This window comes from Glossina fuscipes, unplaced genomic scaffold (genome assembly GCF_014805625.2).
Source record: "Glossina fuscipes isolate IAEA_lab_2018 unplaced genomic scaffold, Yale_Gfus_2 2, whole genome shotgun sequence".
Taxonomy (NCBI): Eukaryota; Metazoa; Arthropoda; class Insecta; order Diptera; family Glossinidae; genus Glossina; species Glossina fuscipes.
In genome coordinates, this window is record NW_023998416.1 from 35,148,930 (window position 1) to 35,164,731 (window position 15,802).

Below are 15,802 nucleotides of genomic sequence, written 5' to 3' on the forward strand. Positions count from 1 at the left end.
ACATATACATATATACAACAATAAAGTAGGAACGTGTAACGAAATGACAAGTCAAGGATATTTAGCGCTAAAAGACTTGAACATGTTTCTCTGCTGCTAAATATATGCGATGTTGTTGGTGGCGGTGACGTTTGTGTGCATAACTAACAACTCTTATAGTGATGTGATCCAAAATTACTATGCTTTGGAACGAACAAAGAAAAAAAAATGAAAAAATTAAAAAAGAGAAACAAAAGCTCAACGCGGGCAGTCAGACGTGAAATTGTATTTTGCAGCATGACTCAGGTCATAATCAAGGATTATTTACAATACTTTAATACCTTGGTTCCCCTATACCTGTGCAGTTTTTCTTTTTTTTTTTTCTTAAATTCGTTTCTTCTGAATAAAGACAAAATACTTGAATTTTCTGTGCTCATTGAGAGATCATCCGTCGGTCGATTCGTTGAAATATACTTCTTGTGATTCGCTTATAAAACTAAAAGAGTGAAACCATTAAAAAAATTAAAAGAAAATTTCCTAATGTTTGCCAATAACAAAGCCAAGGTCATGTACAAATAAGTCCATGTGAAAATAAGGCCAATCGATGTTTGCAAATGATAAAAAACTACACGATTCTCTTCGTATGCATAATATTTATTTGAAAAAATTATTTCAAGATGAGTACGACTTTCTTACTTACGTCGGACAAGCAGATGAGCGGAGAGACTTACGCATTTACGCGCTCAAGCAATTCAAGATTCATACAAATAGCCAAGCATTCAACATCGTTGTCATCATTAAAAATTCAAATTATATGAGCACAAATATTTACACACTGAAGGCTTCCTCTCCTAAGGGGTCTTCTTTTCTTGAACAACTTGATTGCAACTTTTGCTTACATTGTAATATGCAAAGAAAAATTAAACGAGCAAGAGGATTACATTCGACTGTGGCCGAACGACTCATACATGCTCCCAACATCTCTTTCTTAAAGAAAGCGTAGAAAAAAAATGAATAAAATTTCCACATTCAATATTATAATAGATGGACAGATGTGGCCGATTTTTTTCATGTTTACATAGGAAACGGTACAGGTATGGGACCATCCCCAGGATGTATAAGGAAGTTTTTATCGTGTTGTTCGTTGGGGTTTGTGGGTATTTGGCCTAGTTTCAATACAAGAACTTCCACCGTTTGCGCTAAATTTGAAGCCATTAGATCCGTTTCTACAACCCGGAAAATGCTCAAAGCAAATATTACAGAAATGAACGGACGGACGTTCTTCATAATTTCTCGCTTCATAATTTCTCTTTTTCTGCTTGTTCCTGTAAATGCTTTGCCAAAATAAATGTAGTCCCCGTGCTTTGGTAGTGGGTATAAAAACAATTGGAGAGTAATAAAAATCAAAAATTTGAAGCCGAGAGTGCTTGCTGTAAGTGCATACTAAATTTATGCCTAAGACGACCTATGAAACACCCAGAAAAGTTCAACATAGATTCAACATTTATTAGGCTAACTGTTTCGGAATCATTTTCTGAATCGATCTAACCTTGGCAGTCCGTCCATCTGTTGTCCGTTCACACTATATATTTTGTTCAATCTATAATTCGTAACTTTCAAGCTATTGACATGAAATTTGATACACCGACACGGTCTGATCTCGAAAATGAATTCTCACTCGCCACATAAAGCGCCGTTTTGACGGAAGTCGTTATCTGAAGCAAGTGTCGAATTCCCAATATTTCTCGGCAAAAAACGTTGTATAGGTTGTTAGCTTATAAAACGAAAAATAAATGAAACGTTTAAATCAATCCAAACGAGATGAGTAAAGAAAAGATGGGCGTGTATTCCAAAAGTGGACCAAACAAAAGAAATGATAATTGAAAACCGAAATTTTCGCGATGTCCGCGTAATTAAAGCTTAATGAAGGACATGAAGCTACCGCTGCTACTCAACCACAAATAAGTAAAATAAATGCAATACATGTTATCTACAGGCGTTGGCACAGAAATAGCATACTCATCAATTTTATATAACAATTTATTGAAAACTTTTATAAACTGTGCAAGATAACTGAGAAAACACATTTATTACATAAAATCATCGCTAGAGTATGAACATGCTTTTGACACAGTAATAGCACAAGAAAGTTCAGTTTCCTGAACAACTCCCTTTCCAGTTTTAATTGTTTACTGTCTATGTTAACCTAATTGTTATTGTAAAGTAAATTTTTTGACCTTCCTTGAGAAATCTCTCAGTAAACGTTTGCGATTATTCTCAACGCAAAATATGTACAGTATTTACGTGCCTATGGCTGCTATTATTTAGCAAAAAAAGGCTTAAGTAATATTCTTTCAGGCGATTGAAATACGAGGTTGCCCAGAATACGTACGAGGAATTTCACGCACAACCACGAAATGTTCTCAACGATGGACTTAATTAGGAGATTATCGTTCGCTGAAAAAATGCTAAATGCTTTCGGACAAACAAAAAGAAAAACAAATTGGATCAAGAGAGATAGAGTGGAACTTTGAAAGTTTTCAGGCGAAAAGCCGAATACAGTGATTTCCATAAAATATTTTAAAAATCAACTTTGCAACGGTTAAGAGAGTTCTGCAAAAACCCAAACAAATGGAAATAAAATGTAACGATGCAAGGTCACTGCTGTACGGTGACCTTGTACGGTACATCAAAATATCCCATCCAAACACTTTCAATTATTGTAGAGTCATTAAAGATGTGTGCGGTCTGGCTTGGTCATTATGGAACGCGAAGCGTTGATAGCGATCTTTTTCGCATGTTACTGAGCACCACTTTTATGCCTATGTCTTCAAAGATATGCTTAAGACGTTTCGTTACGTTCGATGATTCGCTGATGTAATGTCCGTCTAAGCAATTATTCGCTGTTAACTCGTATTGTGCTCAAATGTTGAGTTGTATTTTGTGTCCCCTCTTAGGCAAATGATTTAAATTGTGTGTTGTGGTCAAAGCGTAATTGCTCAGCGATATTGTAGGATCAAATATGCCGGCCTTCCCCAACTTTTCTTGTTGTTGTCGGTAAGCACGATGAATTGTTCCACGCGTCAGTTATCGCCTTAATCAAGTGATATTGTAAAATAACGCCTTTATGCTTATACACCCTACACTACTTGTGGTGTAAAGGCATGTTATATATATACATATACATAAGTTTCGTGCGAATATATACAACTCCTAGAAGGACTTGAGATAAACTCAATTTTTATTATATCGATCGAATCAGAAAATGATCTAAGCTTGTCTGTCGATCTGTTAGTCTTTTTTCTCGTATGCAACCTACAGACGGCAAATTTTTGATATATTTGTGTGGAGCACGGACTTTTGACTTGAGGACGGGTTCGTTTCAAAACTATTTTTTTTTTTTTTGTGATAGGGTGATATAGCGCATCGAAAGGTGGACGCTGCCTCACTAGTGTTTTTACTTGGTTTTTCCATTTTTTAAAAATCTGTGTATTGTTACCTGTCAAGGCCATCTAAGCAACGTTAAGATTTAAATTGTTCTTGATAAAAATGAAAACGACAATAAAAGCAGACGTAAATAAATACATAATACATAACAATATGCAAAGTAAAACTAAATGCTTACAGACACCTATAGATGGCTTCCATTGTGTGCAAGCAAATTTTTTAAATATGTGTAAATGTATGTACATACACATAAATATGTGATTTAAAAAAACACATTTTGTTTTTTAAATGTTCGTTTAACGTTTCTGCGATACAAACTTACACATATGTTCTTGCAAACGTATATTAACTTTTCTACGTATGTCGGGCTATGATTCTCTTGGATGATATATGTTTTGCGCCAAATAAATTAGTTAACTGTAACTTGTACTCATATGAAATACGATGATCATGTGCATGTGTATATGCACATGCCTAGGGTTCTATTTATGACTTTTTTTGAATATGACAGTGACTGCACGTTTACCCTGGCTTTAGAAGCGCGTCTACTTCTGTATATAAAACAGTATTTTTTTTTGTGTACTTTCTTTGCTGTAAGTGTTATGCAAAATTTCGCTTTATTTTATCCCATGTCTTTGGTTTTGTCATTGCGTCCATTTTATATATGACAAATAGTTTCACTTTTTCCGCGTAAAGCTGATGTTTTGTTTTTCATTACGAGAGAAGAGAAAAAAAATCTCTATTGCGCTTTTGCCGAATCTCCGGCCGTTAGATTGAGTGCATTTTTTTTCTTTTTTTTGGAGAGCATCATGAGGACGCATCTATGAGGTATGTTGCGTTGCATAAATCGTATGCTTAATATCATGCTTGGGCGATTTAGCAGCGAAATCCAAAAGGCCAAAGGCATTTCGACCTATTCACTTATGACATTTTTGTGTGAGAGGTCCTCGGACCCATTTAGGATACACTTTACATCGTAAAGATACAATTTTTATAAACTTATAACATTACATTGGTTTTCTTGTGATTGGCAGTTTGGCTTAGAGTCCGAATTTACTTATTTTCGACCGCAAAGCAAAAATGATAGAATTGTTGCTCTGGGTAAGGAAAGGGCTAAATCTGTTTCTCAATTCAAGACTATCCAGAGCACTTTCGAAACGGTTGGCACATCTATCCGCGAAGACCGAGGCCGACTATAAAATAGTTTACGCAATTCTTACCTTCTCAACAATTTTCATCGTAAATTACCACAAGCTAATCCTTGTTGCTGCAGAACGTGGCCTCACGTCGTGGTGCTTTACGGCGATCGTTATGCGCTCTAACCCATGCAACCTAACAATGTACAATAAGAAATGTTACATTTTTACTCTGTTTACTCTCTTTATCGCCATAATTCAAGCGGGGCTTCAATCTGAAAATTCTCTTTAGGTATAATTAAATAAGCTTTGTATTAGATCGGATTAAGCCGTAATTTGTCCACGCTGACCTACGATTGATATGTTTTCAGCGTAATGCGTTAAATTCGTATTAGCATTGGAATATGTGGCCATGCTTTTGTGTGACGCTTTGTCCTGCATTTCTACGTAAACGTAATAATCAAAAAGGATAAATCATATCCAAACATATTATAAAGCCGGACTTTTATATGTACTGTATTTAGTGAGCGAGATGAGATCCATTATTTAAGATTGAGACAATACTTTAGATTTCTCTCGGTGACTACGAAGGAAAGGCTTACGACGAAAAATAGACGGTCTCTTACAACTATTTCAAATAGAATCAATGGCATACTGCACGTATAAGTAATACATAGATAATAGCTATGTTTGTGTATGGTATACAAAGGCTTCATCAATTCGAGCAAAATCAAATATATGTCCTTTTAATATCTATTTTCGAAGATACATGTGCCTGTGTCGATTCCCTATTAATTACAATGTTTTTCAATAATGAACTATGACCGTATCCATGAACGCAATTCAAATTCGCTTGTATAGACATATTCTAAGCACATGTGTTAGAAAACATTCAAGCGACTTATATATAAAGTTGAACATACTTTCAAGATTTTGCCGGTGTCCGCTTATGGTTTATAGCAATTGCATTTTAAAACATCAAAGCCTCAAAACTTGTACACATGCCCACGATAGCTGCGAACATTGTCCTTGAAGTATATTTTTACATAGTATCGCCTTTTTTATAACATTTTAAGAATGATAACAGTAGCAATATTTGCAAAGATAATACCAACAATCCCAATCATAATGATGGTAATAACAAAAGTCAATTATGAAAATAAAGCCACAATTATTTTCTACGTTTCAAATGTGGCTAACCAGGCCGGAAATTGCAATAACGAACATTTAAAGGTTATTCACCTACTCTCAAAATAAGTCACATTCAAAATGACGTATGGTGTTCACGGATAGCGATTTCATAGCTTATACAAAATTTAATAAAACCTTAAGTAAGGCAACGACCAATACAACGACAGTTCCATGGTATGGCGACATTCAAATCAGTTTAAGGCAGCGGCCTAATCCTAACTATATTAAACGTCTATCTTTAAGTTCACGGCTAGGAATTATGACGTCATGTTTGAGAAACAATTAGGTACCGTTAGGAGATATATGCAGTCATACAGACGAGCGGCAGGCGGCATTGAGAATCATTCAAAGGTCCTTGCGACATCTGTGTATGACCTAACAATGCATTACCAGCAAACAAAGTATGTAAAGTTTTCTAGAAGCCGAACTCTGGCGGTCAAAGAAGCCGATACAATATTTCCTGAAAATGTCGCGGGGTGTTTGTGATCGTGTACAGCACGACTCTCCGATCTTTTCCCTCCATTACTCGTGCCATTGTGAAAACGAGTTGTCGCATGAGACAATGGGAGCAGCAATGAAGCAATTGGTTCACTTCAAACAGAGGCATGAAAGCAAGGAGGAAGAAATTTCCCAGCAAAAGGATTACATCAAGATATTCTGCAACAGAAGCAATTGACTGCGAAATATCCAACAGCTGTCTTGGATTAAAAGCATTCGTTCCAAAGAAGGCCTAATGTCTTCGTGAGCAGGGCTTAAGATAGAAACATGTTCATGCAATTAATGCGAAAGAGTAAAGGGTTAAGGGGAAGCGAGTAAGCTTTAATCCCTAGTTTCCTCATGGAATAATCAATTTTTTTGCTAAGCGAAACTATCAATACAAAGGGGAATGAATATCTAATCAATTTATTAAAATTTTCATTTAAATAACTTACGAGCATCAAATTGCTCAAATCTTATGAAAACTTCTTTGGTTAGACTTTGAGTGCATCCATATGTATTGCTGGGGTTCCATCCTCTCTTCCGCTTAGAACAGATGAATGTGAAAGCTTCTTTCTGACTATTACTTGATATAAATACGTATTTCTCACCAAATTAAATTTTATTTACTATTTTTATATAATTTGCCTTTTTTTTTCTTGTATTCTCCTCTTTTTTGTACCCACCACTTTAAGATGGCGGTATACTCATTTCGTTTTTTTTCATAATGTATGTAACACCCGAAGGAAAACTTCAGACACCTTATAAAGTATATACATTCTTCAGCGCGATATTCCGAGTCGATTTATTCATGTCTGTCCGTCTGTGTGGTGTATGTTGTTGGCACTCTTCTGGTGGCAAAAGTGAAGATATCGACTTCAAATTTGATGGAAACGTTGGAAGTTTCTGCAGGCATGTTGACGTTGAAAGTGGGCTAAGTTGGTCAGAGTAGAAATGCGAAATAGAGAATGAACTGAACGCAACTCCGTTTTTTTAACAAAAATTTTTGGATTCTCGCTCTTTATCGGTATGCCTGCACACAGTTATGAGTAATTAAATTTTTTTTTTTTTCATTTTTTGAGGTTTCTTGCTTATATATCAAAAAGCAAACAAGATAGAATGTTTTCCTCAAATAGAATGTTTTCCTCAGACGAAGATATATTGCCCTCCTAAAAATGGGTTAATTCTAAAATGAATGCGGTAGACACCTCGATTACTTCTTTCTTGATTACCCCAGCGATATGTGTGTCAAATAAAAGAACTTGGAGACTAGAATGCGAAAAGCATAGTGGTGGGTATGCGAGATTCGGTCCTCGCCGAACATAACTTTCTTACTTGTCATTATAATACGTTCTTAATTGAATAGAAGCAAATCGTAAAACTCATTTGTATGTAAACATCATTTATTTCTTCCTTTGTTAATTATGCGCACAAAGCAGGTGGCGCTCATATGTCAATTTAAGAGCTCGTCTGAACCTATACGTTCATAATATCAAGTCCGAGATTCTTTCGTATAACTGTCGCCAGGGCGAAGTCCTTAAATTTGCATAACCCACCCATGCAGGCTTTTACGTCCGTTGCGAGCAATGTAATTATTGTCAAATTTCCCCAATATACCTAAGGAATTTTTATGTTCATCCTTTTTTAAACATGGCCTGCAACGAAATGGACGAAAGAATGCTCGACTGCAATTATTTGAAAATTATATAAATTTAGAGCGGGTTATGTAAATTTGTTAATAAATTTTGAAATTTTATAAGTACAAAGTGCACAAAATATATAATTTGGATTATGTGGAATACATGATCGATATAGCGATTGTTTTGCTATTATAATCAAATAACAAAACAAACCAATGATGATAGTATCGAGAGATTCTATGCGGTTACTGTGACCCAAACGGGTACAATTTCCTCCGTATGTGTTCTGTGCTCGGCGTTATTCATTAACGCGTTTTTAATTTCGAGCTTTGTTTTCCAAATCTTAATAAACTTGTGTAACACATATTGTTAGCCTTTTATTGATATTGGAATATATCTCATTTTATATATACTATAAAATTATTTATATATTTATATGCATAATAACCTCAACATATTTACATAGCAACAATATTATCTCACATATGTAGCAAAAGAATTTATAAATTTACTCTTCAAACCCGTTCTCTCTCTCTTTAACGAATTCTTCTTTCTTTAAAATTTTTTTTAAATATATTTATTTATTTTCTTTATGTTTATAGAGTAAATATTTTTAAAGCTTTGTATGTTATTTTCTGCATTTTTCTTCATTACCAGTCAATGGAACAGAGTATAAATTTTTTTAAAAAAATCGAAAAAAAACCAGTAAATATATGAACGTGTTTAAAAATCAAAAAAAAAAAAAAATAAATAAATAAATAAATAAAAATGAAATACGTTAGAAAGAAAAAATGAGAAAAAGTATATTTTAAAGATTGAAAAAAGTATCAGTGAAATACAACAAAAACTTCCCACTGCGCTTGAAGTAATAATAGTGATCAATAAAATAATTTAATCATTTGTTTGTAGGTATACTTTCAATGAATGGTTTATGTTACGTTTCTATTTCCCTTCTTTTTATTTTAATTTTTTTTCTTTATCTATTTTGATTTTTTTTTTTTATTTTCTTAATTCAAAAAAGAGTTATTTGCGTGTTTTTTGTTTTAGTTTTAAAATTTTATGAATGTTTGTTTTCACAGTTTTCTGGTGGTTTGTGGTTAAAGCAAAAAACCGAATCAAATTGGGAACGCACCGAACTCGTCATAACTCAGAATAAGTGACATGCGTGGTTCTTCACAGGACCACACAGGATCGGGATTAAAAATTTTTCAAATTCGTTCTAAACTAAGTACGCATTCACAACAACATTTCTCTTTAAAAACAAATACTCAAATTTGGTCAAAAATCCTCTCTTTCACTCTCTCTTCTCTCTATTTCTCTGTCTCTCTCTCTCTCTCTCTCTCTCTCTCTCTCTCTCTCTCTCTCTCTGTCTCTCTCTCTGTCTATCTGCCAAACTGTGTTTCTTTACCCGCTTCCCTATTTCCACGTGATAAAAATAAATTTTTGCAATTACTACAAACTTTCAAAAGAAAAAAAAAAGAAAAAAATATAAAATATGAAAAAAAAATAATACAGCAAGTTTCTTACTGCTTTATTCGTACACCCACCACAACCAAAAAAGAAGAAAAAATAAACAAAAATAATTAATTGCAGTAACAACTAATGCGCTTTTATCTATTAATTTAAGTTTTACCTTCCTTTTTTATTATCATTTATTTTATAATAAAAATTTGATTTAAATTTTTGTGTTTTTTATTTTGTTTTCATTTAAAAATGCCTTAAAGAACACAAAATAATAATAAAGGCAACAAAGTATGCATAATTGATGCAAGAAAGATTATCATGTAATTGGTGAATAGAAAATGCTCCAAAATCTCATTGGATTCTTAAAAGCTACATTTCTTCTTCTTCTTTTTTTTTGTTTTTGCTTTTTTTTGTATACATTATCAGGTTTAAAATGTACATTTTAAAAAGCTTAAAGAAAAGAGAAGGAATTTAATATAATTTTCCGTTTCATATTTTTTTTCTCCTTTTATTTTTTTTTCTTTTTTACTTAAATACAATTTTATTGAAAATCTTTTGGAATGACGGGAATTAAAATTCAACAAAAAATCCAAAAAAAAAGGGTAATGCCGCCAACTCATCAGAGACGTCGATGGCTACGCAGCCTGGTGGCTCGGTGACATCAAGAGCGGCTTCGGAGACCCGTTCGGGACCGCCTGGTTCGAGCAGTGGTGTTGCTGGTGCTACAGGTAATAGCAGTGGTGGAAATACGAGTAGTACTCAGACTGGTGCAAAATTCCGTCATGGCCTATTGCAGCTTATGATACACACAATAGATCCGCTACATGATGGTGAGTTCATGATGTTTCCATAAAGTTGTGCACAAACACTCCACACGCACACTGTACATTCACAGTTCACTCACATTTACGACTAACGTAACGCAACAAGCATTTGCGCCTTCAAGTTTCTTTTTTTCTTTTTTTTTTTGTAGTTAACACCTATAGCACCCTTTTTGTTTTTTCTACCCATCTCGGGCAGTTTTACATACACTTCCTTAATTCAAAGCCAACTAGTTTTCCTAACAATCTGAATAGCTATCTTTTTTTTAAGACGATAGACTTAGTTAGGAATAGAGTTACAAGCTCGGGTCTGAAAATTACCTAATTTAGCAGCCGTGTTATATTTCTATTAAACATGAACAATAAAACTTGGAGGTAATAACTACCAGGTCGAGGCAAATTTAAGGATTAAGCAGAATTTTTTTTATTTATTACGATCACTACGACCTTCAAATTTGATTTGCACCAAGTTTTACATCAAATTCTATAGCAGGCTGTGAGTGCTTGACCATTTTCGTATTTTGATCTGTGACTGTCGGCTAAACATACCCGGGACAAGTTTGCATCTTCGTCATCTCTCTCTGCCGATTCCAGTTAAGAAGTGGTAACAAACAGCGACGAGGGCAGGAGATCAGGCAGGTGACCACCTAAGTGAGCTACCATTGTATAGTGAGCGACAAAGATACTATTGGCCCGTACTAGCAGCATGCACATTCGCCATACCTGGCGCCTGCGTACTAACAACGCTCCCCACACACATTTCGTCGACTACTGTCCTACGTGGGATCATCATGCGCTTTAGGTAACACCTTGCGAAGGCTGGTTGCTATTATATCGCTTCTTTTGGAATGCGCACATCTGCTGGAGAGCGCTGAGTCCATGCGTCCGTTCATACTGAACTTGCACACATGATGGTCGAGGCCACCACCTTGGCTATTGTTTTCCTTCAAACGACTGGTCGGCCCTTGCAAGTTCGACATAATAATTACTTGGGCCGTTTGGTTGCCTTCAGTTTTGTGAGCAATGTACCCGAGGTGATATCTACGTTGAGTCGATGATCTATCATGATCCCCCCTGGGGGATGAGTACATGATATGCCCCCGACTTTCATCTTTGTCTTATTTTTTGTTCACAATAGTAAACTTTATGCAAGAAATGTGTACTTTTTCAATGTCATAGAGGATGAGTAACTAGACTAACCCAATATTTGGGAAGGCTGTATTTCTTTTTAGGTTATAGATATATACTTACAACTCTCTTCTTCGCTGCTTTGTTTACCTTCCTGTGCTCATGTCTCTTTGAATGTCTATCCAAGTATTCGTAGAACTTATTATTATTATATTAATTAAATATATTATAAAATATCATTCTAATGTATTTAACATCCTCTTATTTTATCTCTCTCTCTCTCTCTCTCTCTCTCTCTCTCTCTCTCTCTCTCTTTGTCTCTATCCCCTTTTGCTTAATGGTCAAGAGTTTGTGTAAACATATGTGCGCTTCACATTTCTTCCCTTTCGCTTAACATGCAAATCTTACACACTAAAAAGACTCTCACCCTCTCTCTCTCTCTCTCTCTCTTCCTCTTACAAATTTAAGTAAACCATTTAAAGCATTGAACATTTTCAATCAAAAAACTATACACTTTATAAATATTCTATTACACTAACATTTATGTAAAATAAGATATACTTAACTATATACATGTAAACCCATACACATATTTTATATAAATACATACATAAAAAAAACAATAAATACTCCCTTGTAGTTTCAGTGTTTGTTCGTGCGTTTTTTTAGTGTTTTCATTGTTTTATGTTCCGCAAAAAAAAAAAAAAAGAGGAGAAAAAAAGATTACACGAAATTAGTTCCAACACTTACATTTATTATTTTGTACATAAAAAAAGAACTTTCGCCGAAGTTCTGTTAATAAAAAATGAATAAATATACAAATTACTTAAGAAGAGAAAATAAATGCTTCTAAAATATTTGTGTTTTGTATGTTAACAGTTTGGAGTTTCAATTTATTACTAATTAATAAAAAAAATATTTGGTGTTTACTTTAGGATAATTATTTAGCAGTCGTTTCCTTTTTCTACCTTGGAAATTGCTCCATAGCTTGGGTCGTAAAACAAAAAAAAAAAACGTTTGCGCTTAATTCGAGCTTAAGATCGTTTAGTGTTTGTCTAGCTTTCGTTGTTACATTCTTTTCTACTTCTTTCTGCTCTTCTTTCTCTCTTCTTTCTCTCACTATCGCTATCTTTTTCTCTCTATTTATTTACCGCTACATATTCAAATACATATCTAGATATATATAATATATAAACGAATAAAAAAAGCAATATTTGCTTTGCGTCGTCCCATACTATAAAAAAGTTTTTCTTCATTATCTTTTTCTTGGTTATTTTTTCTATCAAATACTTTTTAAAAAATTTGCCAATTACACTTAGCCGTAATAAAAATCTGTTAAAATCACAGAGGTTCGTCTTGGTTTTCGGCATTATTTCAAACTTTAACTTCAGCGTTTAATATGCCAAATAATTTTATTGATTTCGATTCTGTTTCTATATGTCCAGCTGAAACCTTGATTTCTTGATATGAGAATAAATCGTAACTTCAGCGAAATCACGTTGAAAACAAAGGGGTGTAATCACATCACGTAGCTGATGGTTAACTCACTTCTGCGTTTTCAAGTATTTTTGCTAAAGCGTTGAAGATTTTTCATACGTGATTACTCCACTTAATTGAGCTCTTTCCAGCTTCGCCAGATTAGTCCTCGATTTGGCAGCATTGGAAATTGATATCCTTCCCCATGGCAATGAATTTTAATAAATGCGCATTATATTCGTATTTCGCTTTTGTTAAAGCTTAATTGACTTGTTATACATAACAACGAATACAAATAACAAAATGTCAAAATTAATCACTTAATGGTTTTGAATGCAACTTAGAAGGCTGCGTTTTTCAAGTGAGATCATTTAATGAAACCTCGTTATGAACGCACTATAAAACACCTTGGCCGACCTAAAGCTTGATCTCCAGAGATGATCCCAAAATTTATGTGCAATGTGTCTCAAATACTCCGCTGTTTGGCGAATTTAAAAATCGGAAGGCCTGATTTGAATCCGAATGTCACCCTGACATTAATAAACACATTTTTAAGGGTTTCTAATGCCTGCGAACGGTGTCAAGTGCGTGTACGATAATGATCAATGGTCTATCTATAAATCTTCTTTAGGTAATGAAATTAAAAAAAGGGCTGTCCAGTCAGTTGTCAATGGTGTTGGCTCTTGGGACAGTGGCGGAAGTCATGGAGCCGTATGTCGATTTTCAGGTGCAACATAAAAATAATATGGATAAACATTAGATCGACAGACAAATGAGCAGACAAACTTAATTTCAATTCAGAAAACGATTCTGAATCGATAGGTATAACAAGGGACGGGTCTACCTTATATTCTTCTGATCGTTACAGACGATCGCGTGTAGTAGATTCCGTATGATAAGTAATTTAAGGTGTAATAACTCTCCACATGGTAACAAGAATTAATTAACACACCGTACATCTCAGGCGGTGTGCGGTGACAAAGCATCACATAAAACGGAAAATGGAAATATAAATTTCAATTTACGTATACGTTTACAAAGCGTTGCCAAATCGTACATAAACACAATTTGACATATACAAACTGCATCAAAATATAAGATAGGATATGTGTGGCATGGTTTGTTATAGATATGATGTATTGAGTTAAAGGATTTTGTTGTCACTTTCTAATGAATTATCGCTGCAGGTGGGTTTTAAAAAAGTTGATTAAAGGCGAGTGTAACTCTTGTGTTGTAATAATGTAAAATTATTTCAAATTGAAGTAAATGCGTGATCATACTTTTCTGCTCTGCAGCTTAGCTGCTTTTCCAATCTTCAAAGTCGGATTACTTTCATATTAACGAAATTTTAAGTGTTTAGATTTTAGTTTAGCTTGACTCTCTCTGAGCAATTTTAATCTACATCACTGGTCGTTCTAATCTGGCAAGACGGTCTGCTGCAAACCAGACCGCCGAATGCAATCCTTCGCTTATCTTCAATAAGTGGTCTTATCCCATAGTAGTTTCTCATATTCATTATGTTTGCCGTATTTTAGCCCACGTCGAAAAATTCCAAATTTTCCCCGTATAACCACTTTTTTAAATGCTCCGTTATATCAGAAGAGGTGTGGGGTGTTTTGTAAAAATGCTTACATTGCAATGTATCAAATTTCATCAATATATCTCAAATATTGCGACCTTTAGATTGAGCACAAAAATACCCGAACGGCAATTACCGAAGATGATGGGCAGACGTAAAGACATGACATAAGTCGATGGGAAAAATGATACCAAACGCGTGTAAACATAACATACCTTTATCATGAATTATGTAGGGCTAAAGAAGAGCCTTTTAGTTATTTGACCCACCTTTCGGACGCCCTCCTCTATAAGCACTCTCTACGGATTAATTTTTTATATTTGAAGAATGTTAGGCGAAATAATGCAAATTATTTAACGGCCAACCTGATGCGAATACGGCATTTGAACTTGTTTCCCATAATGACGATTTCCTTTTTTACACTTAATGCATTCGACCATACGAACTTAAATTCGAAAATGATCTCTAGGGTAACTTATAATATACGATAATAGAATGATTATCAAAAGAGAAAATGTTGTTGTATTATATCTTACGGGGTTGATACAAATATGCATACATAGAAATGAAAATGAGCAATATATATATATATATATATGTATACATATGTATTCACGTGAACAGAATCAAGAAAAAATTACATTAAAGGGGAAAGTTACTCTGCGTGGGAATACATACTAACCAACCCACTTGTTAAAGCAAAGTTTTCGTAGATGCTTGAAGAACGGAAACACAAACAAATAATGAGACATTACCATATTTAGCAAGAACGGCCAATAGATAAATATCCAGAGAAACTCACATTATTTTTTGCTTATTTGTTTTTTTAGTTGCCAACTGTAAGCGATTGTTCCGTTTACTATGTTACCGCACACATACTAAGCACAGACATATATTTTTAGAATATATGACCATTTATATCTCGTACAGAATTTCCCTTTCATCATTATTTTCTAGGTTTCCTCTTTTACTTGAATGCTTTTGATAACTGCAAAACTGTCTCTATAACTACGCTTTATATCTATCATTGGGAAGATTTCGTTTCCACTCATCCTCCTTTTTAAAGCGTTCTAATAAGATCGCTTGACCACGTGCTTTCAAATATATATGTTTTAAAGTGCTACTGTTCTGAACTATTTTCAAACCTAAAGACTTTATTTTTAACGAAATTCAGTGAGATAGTCTTTTGTGTTTTTCTCTCTATCTGCGGTGTTTCTGATTAAGAGCTAAACATAGATGCAATCAGTTAAAAAGCATTCTCTGGAAAACTTTCTACATTTAAATTTAATTTGATTTCATTAAAGACGGCAATGAGGTTCAAACCAATGAGCTGATGATGAATGAAATGATTACATCGTTTACTTTACTTTTTGCAGTAAACGCTATTAAAACGACCTACGCCGTTGCCTTTGTTAAACGCAAGAACTCTATAAGTTTCGTCAAATAGTCGTAGTGTTATCGAAG

At 34.2% G+C, this 15,802-nt stretch overlaps 1 protein-coding gene across 14 annotated transcripts in view; it reads left to right on the forward strand.

Annotated features, from left to right (window-relative positions):
- Window positions 1-15,802, forward strand: part of LOC119633762 (sodium/potassium/calcium exchanger Nckx30C) — a 96,654-nt gene that overhangs the window by 52,664 nt on the left and 28,188 nt on the right. For 13 of the 14 annotated variants that reach the window (XM_038027482.1, XM_038027486.1, XM_038027492.1 and 10 more), the window contains exon 5: window positions 9,936-10,164. In XM_038027482.1, coding sequence (XP_037883410.1) covers window positions 9,936-10,164 — 229 coding nt within the window. The remainder of the gene's footprint in view (window positions 1-9,935; window positions 10,165-15,802) is intronic. The other variant, XM_038027495.1, reaches the window with a different exon arrangement.